Here is an 11,015-nt window from a genome sequence, read left to right on the forward strand (position 1 = left end):
ACGTGGATGTGGGGGGTGAGGACTGGCCATCGAGGTCATCGTGTCTGAGTGGAATTCAGAATCTTTAGAAACTTGAAAATCATTAACCTGCCTTCAGTGCTCTTTCTGTTTCAAAAGTAAACCTGCAGGTTCATGACTCGGCCTATAAATTATAACACAAAATTATAACACTGCTTTACATCTCCAAATATTTCAGAGGAACATAACTGGCACTAAATAGCAACCAGGCAAAAAGAAATTACATGCAACATCAGAAAGGGTAAAGTATTGACTTTGAGTTCTAGTTACAATCAGGAGAGCAAACTGATTTTATAATAGTGTCAGGTTTATCTAAATGATTGATCTGATTAGCAGATAAAGTTTAACAGTATAGCATTGTGGTGTTAGCCTGACAGCACAAGGGAGTGAACATCATTGTATTATAGTCTCACATGAGCATTAATCTTGCAAACTCTCAAGGACATGAGAAGTGAGATTATTTCCTTAAGGGTTGGGTGCTGGTGACTTGTTCGGAGCTCATTTTGGATGACATCACAATTACCCAACATTCCTGGCAACACAACAGAACAAAAGACATTCTATTCATTGTGATGCGGTATCTTAAGCAGAATGTCCTTGGACAGAACCCAGGAGCTCTAATCAACTGTGACTTTGTTCACATTTGATTCAATCTGCAGTGTAGCATTTAGCCCCACCTGCATTCCTAACACTCATCAATACTGGCACGTATTCAGCCCCAGGCTACTTAGTACCATACTCCACCTCCACCATTTTAATGTTGGTTAGTGTTCAAAAACTACATTTTGCCTCAACTGCATCAGGATCATAAATAATTTGAAATTTACGGTTTCATGATGATACACACTGCCATCCTTTACACCACATCTTTTCTACATTCAACTGTCTCAAAGTTTATAAACTGTATCACTTACAATCACAGTCTAGATTTCCTAGTTTAATATGTCACAGGTGTAGTGCTACACTGACGCAAAGTTCAGCCTCCGTACGAGGTCAGCTCACTCCCCAAACCTGGGGCTGGAACAGCGATGGACCTGATCTGATGATCTCTGATTGGACAGGAGACCACCAGTACGATGACCAGCTGTGGGTGCGGCCAATCGGCAGACAGAGCAGAAAAACGACATCACTGTTAGGACAGAGGAGCAGTGGTGTGATACAGCAGCCAATGAGCCGTGTGTGTGTGTGTGTGCGGCTCCTCCAGACAGCAGTAAGCACCCCTGTGGAACAAAAAGATGCCCCTTGGAACAAATTTGTTGGGCAGATGAGAGAGGTGAAGGAACAGGAGCCACATGTGAATGTCAGGCAGGGATCACTCTGATCTCTCGCCACATAAACGACTCCGGCTGGCCCCTGCACTCTGCTCACCATTAGGAACCATGGAAACAAGGAGAGGCAGCGTGAGAAAGCAGAGCGGCGTTAACATGGGGCTTTCAGGCAGCGGTGTGCCTGAGCAGTAAGGTTGCTGGTTCATCTCCTCACTGAGGGACTGCTATTGTACCCTTATGCAGGGTACTTAAACCAGAATTGCCTCCTTAAATATCCAGCTGTATAACCTTGTTAAGTGTAAGTTATGCAAGTCGCTCTGGATAAGAGTGTCTGCTAAATGGCAATAAAGTTATAATGTAATGTTACTGCAGAGGGGTCTTGGCCACACGGATAGAGTTGCTGTTTTACACAAACCATTTAACCTGAACACATTATTCCAGAACAAGGACAAAGAATCAAACCATGCACTGATACAGCTGAAGAGGGTACAATACAGCATACACTGCACAAACTCTTCCCGCATCTGTATTCACCTTTAGCACATAAGGTCCGGGGCTGGATGAGAGATCCAGTGAGCTGATCCTGGATCAGCTGGTGTCGGCACAAATGACCTCAGGAGACTCCAGAAGATCCTCAAGTTGTAGCCACCTTCCTCATTTATCACGAGACTCTTTGTACTCTACTGCCACCTGCTGACCAAAAACAGCACTACATCTTCAAAGAGTTCAGAATCCAGAGGATGCTGCTACAGCTTTTTTCAGATTTTCAAATCGTGCATGTTGGATAACAGCCAAGAAAAGCAATCTTTATACACCTCCTGAATACCTGCAGAACGCAGAAATACTTCCCCCTACCTCCAACTCCTCTGCATGTTTCTCATCTGAATAAATCTCCCCTGAGCCATTTCATCACAAGTTTATTATGTGACTTTGTACAAACAAAAAAATGCAAATAAAAAAAAGAGAGCTGCAGTACATGAATGAAGCTAGATGTGGTGGGGGGGGGCGGCCGGCTGGAGCTCCTTCCCCCGAGCCGCAGCAGAGCGGCGGAGAAACAGCTGCTGGCTGCCGACTCGCTGCGAGGGACAGAGCACCAGGACCTGCCCCGGCCAGCAAACACATTCCTCTGCACAGCTACCTAACATACAAAAGATTAGCATGGCCAATATATGAAAAACAAAAACAAAACAAAAATAATAATAATTATAACCTAAACAAAATGTTACATGGAGAAAAGTTATACATGCCAGTCCATGGCTAGATAATTTAAATTACAAGAAATGGAAGAAGGGGAAATTAAGCGATAAACAAATATTACTTTTTTAAAAAAAAAAAAACCTGTCTGAGGTGCATCTGAATCAGTAAGTTTTGACTGGCGAAATCTCTGCCCTGGAGCTTTCTGAGCCCGAGCCTCTCAGAATCCTGCTCAGCGAGACGTCTCACTTCGATCTCACGTCTGTCTCATGTTGGTCTCATGCGATATCTGACAGCACCCAGCATAGGATGGGCACACATGATGGCTTATTGTTACGGAGAAACCTTTTTTGACCTGATGGAAGAGCAGGTTGTATGTTTGCTTTTGTATGTGTGTGTGCGTGTGTGTGTGTGTGTGTGTGTGTGTGTGCGTGCGTGTGTCTGCGTGTGTGTGCGTGCGTGTGCATGTTTATGTGTGTGAGAATGAACTGACCACCAAAATGTGATTGTACAAGAGGGAGACCTTTTTTCTGCATAATCAGTGGATCTCAGTCCTTGAGAGGAGACACAGGGCTAAAGAAGAAGAAGAGAGAGAGAGGACAGAGTGCAGCGCTTCTGGGTACAGACCGTCTGTGACGGACATTTTCCTGAGGATAAACCCCACCCACTCCTCCCCACCAATCACATCCTCAGGCCATCGACTGCGCTGCTCAAGGTCCTCCCACATGCAGGCGGTACTGAGGCAAACAGGGTATTCTATTGGTCGAAAGACAGACTGACATCCAGGCTTGCAAATTGGCAACTAGTACATCATAATATGGTGGTCCTCTTGTAATTTATGAAAAGATCTTCTTTTTCTTGTTCTTTTCCAAGGTCCTGAGAAAGAGAATGAGAAACAGAGAGTGTTTAGTGTTTCAGAAGTTAGCGTGACGTTTAGCCTTTGAGAAGGTAAGTGATTGGTATTTAGTGTTTGACAGGGTAAGTACTTGTATACAGGATTTGAGAGGGTGAGTGTTTGGTATTTAGTGTTTGAAAGGGTAAGTATTTGTATACAGGATTTGAGAGGGTGAGTGTTTGGCGTTTAGTGATAGCAGAGGTGATCGTACCTGGAGGCATCGAGTTTCTGCTGCTCCAGCACCCGCTGCTGTGCCTCCCAGTTGCCCCTCTCCTCCTCAAACTGTCTCCGCTTCTCCTCCACCTCCTTGTGCTGCGCCTCCAGGTTCTTCTTCATCTGCTCATGACGCCGCTGCAGCTGCAGTACCCCAAGCCACAGACAGGAGACACTGCCATTCAGCGCACACGGCTCAGCACTGCCACAGTACCACAGCCTACAGACAGGGGCCGCCAACACTCAAAATACACGGCTCAGCACCACAGAGAGAATCAGAGTAGCCCTGGGAGCCGGGACGGACTCATCCATTCTGTGGGCCGAGGCGGGGATCTCGTGAGAGGTCAGATGATATTTCACTGTTTTTAACGAGCCCAGCCTGAAATCATAGGATCTTTCAGCTGCAGGGAGCCAATTAGGGCTGTCTGCAGACGGCTCCAGCAGGACTGCCAGGGAGATTTCACTGCACAAGCACCCCTCTGACATGCAGTTTCAGCACCCGTCACATGACATCGGTATAACCACACACACCTCGCATTCAGTCTCCCGTACAGTACACACTGAACAGCAACAATATGTCTGACTGAGTTACAGTAACTTGGCCTCTCAGATTATGGTCAGAGGAGGCACTGTAAAGTAGCAATGTATTTGAGGGAGTTACAGTAACTTGCCCTCAGAGGTTATGGTCAGCATAAGCAGTGCTGCTCACCTCGGCCTCAGAGTCTTTCAGCTTCTGGATTTTCTCTTTGACCTTCATCTCAAACACCTGCTCCATCTCCGCCTCCATCTTCTTCATCTTAGCAACATGCTCCCTCCTCTCCTCCTCCATCTGTGCCAGCGGACTCCTGCGGGGTACACGTACGCACACGCACGCACACACACACACACACACGCACGCACACACACACACACACACACGCGCACGCACGCACGCACGCACGCACGCACGCGCAAACACAAAAGAAACACACATACAAGTACACACGCAGAGGTCAGATTCATGTCTGTGCCCCGCCCACCCTCCTCCCATGAGGACCCCCTGTGTAGAAGACTCTGCCACCCCCCCCCGCAGAGCTGGAATGGCTCACAGGACAGCACAGTGCAGCAGTCTGCTTTTCCACTGCGTGAAGTCATGTCCTGCAGCCCTACAGTGGGAAAGGGGTGTAATGAGCCAGCCTGGTTCCAGTTCTACAGTGGGAAAGGGGTATAATGAGCCAGCCTGGTTCCAGCTCTGCAGTGGGAAAGGGGTATAATGAGCTGGCCTGGTTCCAGCTCTACAGTGGGAAAGGGGTATAATGAGCCAGCCTGGTTCCAGCTCTGCAGTGGGAAAGGGGTGTAATGAGCCAGCCTGGTTCCAGTTCTACAGTGGGAAAGGGGTATAATGAGCCAGCCTGGTTCCAGCTCTACAGTGGGAAAGGGGTATAATGAGCCAGCCTGGTTCCAGCTCTGCAGTGGGAAAGGGGTATAATGAGCCAGCCTGGTTCCAGCTCTACAGTGGGAAAGGGGTATAATGAGCCAGCCTGGTTCCAGCTCTGCAGTGGGAAAGGGGTATAATGAGCTGGCCTGGTTCCAGCTCTACAATAGGAAAGGGGTATAATGAGCCAGCCTGGTTCCAGCTCTACAGTGGGAAAGGAGTAAGATTGACAACAGCATTCGCACAACATGAGTAGGCTATAGCGGACCAAGAGACTGGTAGCAAACTCTGAGCATGGCAGTCAACAAGAATCATTTACTGTAAAGATTACCACAAAGTGTGGAGAACAACCAGAGAGCAGTTTGTGCAGTTCACTGAGGACTACAGTGCGTGGAGGTTCTGCAGTCTAAGCGCCCTGTGACGTAACCTCTAATTATGCTGCAACTTCTCTACAGTACAGGGTGAAATCAGAGAACGAATGAATTAACAAACAAACAAACACACACAGATGCGCAGCTGTCCTGGAAGCTCGATTCACACAGGCAGAGAGAGAGAGAGAGAGAGAGAGAGAGAGAGAGAGAGAGAGAGAGAGAGAGGGGAGAGAGAGAGAGAGAGAGAGAGAGAGAGAGAGAGAGAGAGAGAGAGAGAGAGAGAGAGAGAGAGAGAGAGAGAGAGAGAGAGAGAGAGAGAGAGCGAGACAGAGAGAGAGAGAGAGAGAGAGAGAGCGAGAGAGAGAGAGAGCGAGAGAGAGAGAGAGAGGGAGGGGAGAGAGAGAGAGAGAGAGAGAGAGAGGGAGGAGAGAGAGAGAGAGAGAGACAGAGAGATGGGGGTCACAGAAACTCTGAGATGTTAAAGCTGGGGTTCGGGAAGAAATTAAATGACACTTACATGCCTTCAACTGTGTCAAATCTAAAAAAACAGAAATACACACAGACTTAGCATGCTGAAATGAAATGAAACTGTTACAAAAAGAACACGTTCACAAAACAATGGGTGAGGTTATTACAGGTGGCTTCACTCCAAAGCGAATGAGCAAACACACAGAATGCCTGGGAGTGCTGGCAGTTTGCGGCGGCCGGTTAGGAGTGTGGGGTTATCACGGTGTCTCTGGGCCATAGGGCCGCGGTTAGCATTAGCTTCTGCTGGCTGTTTAGTGGGGGGTTAGCTGCGTGGACTCTGCCTCTGACTGGATTTAGTGTTAAGAAGCTTGGCTGCCGTTCAGAGACTCTGCAGCGGTGGGCCATAAGCTGCACCACCAGCAGGGGGCGAGATTACAGGACTGGGCTTGTGGGCACAAGGCTGCAGGTCTGATTCCCAGATACACCTGCTGTGCCCTTAAGCAAATTACTTCACCTGAACTGCGGCATGAAATATCCAGCTGCATAAATGGTTTAACGAGTAGAAATGTAAGCGTAAGTCAACAGTTTAATGTCCTGTCCAACAACTGGCATTCAACCGATGGCGTCTGACTTCTGCCTTAATCCAAAATAAAGCCTCTGAGCACCAACGCTTCGAATGTCAGGCTAACAATGGACTTCCTCCCTGCCAGACGACGCAAACACTGTTTGTTAGCTTCAGAGAATTAGCGACTCCAGACTGGCCTGATCAAACATGAGAGGTCCCAGTGTGCTAATGTGTAGCCCCTGTCCCCCTTCATCACCCCCGCACTCACCCCCCCCCCCGAACTCACCCCCCCCCCGCACTCATCCCCCCCCCCCCGCAGGATCAGTGTGACCCGGTGCTCAGGTTTGCTGGTGTCGGCTATAACGGCGCGGGACTCACTTGGTCAGCTGACCCTTGCTCTTGTTGTTGTCCACGCCGTTGTAGGTGACGGCCGCCAGCTTCCTGCTGCGGTAGTTCTCGTAGTGGACGTTGTTGGTCACGTCCTTCAGGTCCTGCATGTGGGTCCTGGTTGTGGACACAGAGAGGTTCACACACAGCCCCGCAGCGCTGGGAAAACTGCAGCTCTTCCGCGTTTCAGCGCCGTTTCAGCGTAACAGTGCATGCGTAATGCGTACCTGATCAGCATGTCACGCAGGATGGTGAAGTCGCAGTGCTCTGCATTCTCCACTGCAGGGGAGAGAGGAGGAGGGAGTCAGACCGACTGCAACGACCTGGACCACCACAGGGGGGCTGGCGGCCAACCTGACAGACTCAGAGAAACCACACACCTGTACCAGTGCTCTACGGAGAGACCACACAGCTACACCACAGCTTTACTGAGAAACCACAGAGCTGTATCAGAGTGATTCCTAAAAATAGAACTTAGCTGTGCAGAAAGCTTCTTTCAATTCCCACGCAGCATTTTCAGAGATACAACACATCTGTATCCCAGATTTTCAGAGACACTACGCAGCTGTACCATTCTCAAAAGGCACCACAGAGCTGTATCAAAATTTTACTGAGAAACCACACAGATGTACCGCAGCTTGTCTTCCGCAGTCACTACCAGCCTGTCTGTGGGAGGCAGGCCGGACTCCACACCAAAGGGCTGCTAAAGTTATCCTGTCATAGCCTGCACTGCCAGAAATGGCCAGCAGGGGGCAACACATACCCACACATGCCAGTGCTTCCTCCTCCGCGTCTTCTCCATTTTCAATGATTACATACCACTAGAAAGATATGAAGGAACGCCAACCCTATAAACAACAAATATGACCTTCCACTGATGTAGTGCTGCATTTCATCCACTAGGGGGCTCAGTTCAGCACTCAGACCGCTCAGTCTTTCCAGCTGTTGCATATTTGGAACAGCAGTTTTGAGTGGGTGTTTTTGAGAGTGGTGTAGTTTGACAGCAGTCTGAATTCTGGAGCAGCGAGCGCTGAGGTGAACAGTTTGAAGGCTACAGTCCAGAGGTCAGATTTTTAAAAACTTCCTGAGCGTTCAAGTGCTAACAGTTAAACTCCCCGATCAACTGAAGTGGAGGGCAGGGAGTAGGGGTGTGGGCAGATGAGTGGGTTCCGCAGTGGAACAAAGGTCAGAGGTCAGAGGTCAGGCAAGAAGGCGAGTGAGTCTGAATTCCAGCTGGGGGAAATCTCTCTGACAGGACTGGTAATTTAATCTGCGTACATCCATAACTGACAAGTGCACTGGAATCAAATAACCGAGATCCTAATTTAAATGCAACGTTTCTCCCGCTTAACGGTTTTCTTATTGCCGTGTAATGTGTGCCTCTAAAGCAAATAAACTCCACCGTTAGCACTGATAAAAGCTTTCAGAGGGAACAGAGCCAAGAGGTGCCTCAGACAAGGAGATTAAATTAGCCTCTGGAGCTTCTCTCCCAGGCCTGCCGGGCCTCTCAGTCCCCGGGCCTGCCGGGCCTCTCAGTCCCCGGGCCTGCCGGGCCTCTCAGTCCCCGGGCCTACCGGCTCTTCGTGGCTGCCTGCAGGCCCGTGATTCATTTGCTGGGTTAATCAGCGCCTCGGCCAGCGGGCACTTTATGACGCTCCACGCGACAGGGCAGTGGGGCAGCTTCCTGTCTCTCACATCCTGTGAGGTGTAAGACATGTGGTTCTCTCGCTCCCTCGGGCTCTTAGCTGGAAAGGGAGGCCATTAGTCTACAGTGAAAAACGCCTGTGGTTGTAGTTTCCTGTTGGCATTTAAAAGAAAAAAAAAAAAAACACAGAATATAAAGTAGCTGTCTGATGTCATAAAAGGACAACAAAACTGACCTTTACTTTCCTGTTAAAAATCAGAGCTCGCTGCTATCAGTGTCAGAGTTTTTAATGAGTGAGACTTATCTGTCACCCATTCTGATCGGGGACAGGATGTCGTGTGACATGGGCACTTCCTGGAGCGTAACCACGGCGCAGGTCCCAGTCACAGAGACAGAGCATCTCTCGCTGACAGAGACGAGCAGCTGACCTGGCTCCTAAACCCATTAAATTCAGCCTAACCCAGATAACGGCAGAGGCATTAGCTAACTGATGCAGCGTGTGGCAGAGAGCTTGACTGATTACTGAAATGCTTCTGGCGTGAATGAGGCCCTGCCACTGGAGCCTTCAGCAAGGTAATTACACCAGAGCTGCTTCAGTAAACACCGAGCGCTGTGAATGAATGACGCATTAAAGAATGTCAGCTATGCAGGTGGCTGAGCAAAGCACCGCGTTTCAGGTGTTGATATGAGCGAGCAGGACGGATTTCTGATGTCTGAGCCCCCCGCCCCCCCTCGTGCCCCCTCAGCAGGGCTCTGGAATGTTCTCTGGCTCGGCAGGCGCGTTCCCGCTGTAACGCACTCCAGAGGCTGGACGCAGCGGGAGGCTGGACGCAGCGCTGGTGCGTTAAACCTGAAGCACATGGCCCCGCTTCTCGCGCACTGGCACCCGGGGTCACGCACTGCGATGCCCGGCTGGTTTCCACGGAAACAACCCTCCTCCCTCCCCCTTACCTTCCGCCACGCCCCAGGGGTACTGCCTTCCTCGAACCCGTTTCCCGTTGACCTCGATGATGGTGTTGCTACCGACAACAGCCAGGGGTAAGCGGTCCTGCAGAGAGACGATAAAGGAATTTACACCAAACTCAATGTCTGGAACAGTCACACACACACACACACACACACACACACACACACACACACAGACACACACACACACACACACACATACACACACACATACACACACACTGACACACTCACACACTCACCCTCACATACACACACACTCACACACATACACACACACACACACACACACACACACAGGGATGAGTGTTGTGTGGGACGCTGCTGGTGATAATGGACTCAGCTCAGAGGGCTGGAATCCTGTGCTGCTCTTTCCTGTCATCAGCTCCTTAATCTGCGGATCCCACAGCCATATAAACAGCCTGAGAGCGTGTGCAGGATGACCACAACTCAACAGGGCCTGCTCAGCTGCTACACAGCAGGCCCGACACCGCGTCTGGTGACGGCCCAGCTCCAAACTGAGATAACGTATTCACAACAGCCAGGTCTGCCCAATCAGAGTGCAGCAGGCCTTTCTCAGGACAGGCGTTACAGACTCGGTTTCCTCTCTGACAGCACTTACACGCTGCCTCACAGTTCGCTCACAGGATCGTTAAGCGGAAAAGGATAATGGGCTAAGTAGAGCGGGGCCTTTGATTGGGGGCCCTGTGGCTCAGGGTGACAGGGGCAGGGTCAGTGACAGAAACCAGCCCCCGGTCATTACACCCCTGACCGTCTCCAGCACTCCCAAGGACAATGACCGTCAGGCTGTGCGTATCGACACCCTGTGTGTGTGTGTGTGTGTCTGTGTGTGTGTGTGTGTGTGTGTGTGTGTGTGTGTGTGTGTGTGTGACGAAACAGGACAAGCAGTGGACCTGATTCTGCATCCTCTTCTGGGGTAACCATGGAAACCCCTGTTTGCACAGCAGGAGATAGATCTGTCCCTTTTGCACCCGCCTCGAGCAATAACCCTGGATCAATCTGAGCTTTTCACCACAAAATGGATGGGGCCTGGTTTCATGGATGCGTTAGCTGATTCTGGGTCAGAACTTAAGAGTGCTCTGGGTGTGAGGTTGGTTAGCTAACCTGGGTCAGTACTTGGGATGCTCTGTGTGTGTTTGTACAGTGGATCCTGGATCAGTTTCTGCTCTCTTTGTTTCTGTGTGTGTGTGTGTGTGTGTGTGTGTGTGTGTGTGTATGCAGCTGATCTCAGGTCAGTTTCTGGGCATGCCTGTACCTTGATCTTCTTGACCAGCTTGTTCTCCTCCTCATCGTCCGTCTGTGGGAACTCGTAGATTTTAATCTTGTGCTCCTGGATTTCTCTCATGATCTGCAGAGAGAGAGAGAAGGAAGGCCAGAGAGAAGGGGAGGAAGAGGGAGGAGGGACGGAGATGAGGAAGGTTACTGTAACAGTGTAAATGCATGGGGTGTGTTTGGATTGGCCGCTTTAAATTCCCAGCTCTGACACAGTCCCTCAGAACCACTAAGTTCACGTTTTAATTCGGAACACTGACACAGTTCTTCAGAGTCACAGTTCTTTAGACGGGTTTTACGCCCTTATTTTCGCAGCGT

At 49.9% G+C, this 11,015-nt stretch overlaps 1 protein-coding gene across 2 annotated transcripts in view; it reads right to left on the reverse strand.

Annotated features, from left to right (window-relative positions):
• Window positions 1-2,256: 2,256 nt before the first annotated feature.
• Window positions 2,257-11,015, reverse strand: part of LOC118796337 (septin-7-like) — a 33,853-nt gene continuing 25,094 nt past the window's right edge. Inside the window, exons 8-15 of one of the 2 annotated variants that reach the window (XM_036555163.1) lie at window positions 10,681-10,773; window positions 9,390-9,486; window positions 7,021-7,072; window positions 6,785-6,910; window positions 5,891-5,911; window positions 4,298-4,433; window positions 3,587-3,732; window positions 2,257-3,356 (exon numbers count right to left, since the gene is read on the reverse strand). In XM_036555163.1, the coding sequence (XP_036411056.1) occupies window positions 3,317-3,356; window positions 3,587-3,732; window positions 4,298-4,433; window positions 5,891-5,911; window positions 6,785-6,910; window positions 7,021-7,072; window positions 9,390-9,486; window positions 10,681-10,773 (711 nt within the window). In that variant the 3' untranslated portion in view covers window positions 2,257-3,316. The remainder of the gene's footprint in view (window positions 3,357-3,586; window positions 3,733-4,297; window positions 4,434-5,890; window positions 5,912-6,784; window positions 6,911-7,020; window positions 7,073-9,389; window positions 9,487-10,680; window positions 10,774-11,015) is intronic. The other variant, XM_036555164.1, reaches the window with a different exon arrangement.

The sequence above is a fragment of the Megalops cyprinoides genome, chromosome 21 (assembly GCF_013368585.1).
Source record: "Megalops cyprinoides isolate fMegCyp1 chromosome 21, fMegCyp1.pri, whole genome shotgun sequence".
NCBI lineage: Eukaryota > Metazoa > Chordata > Actinopteri > Elopiformes > Megalopidae > Megalops > Megalops cyprinoides.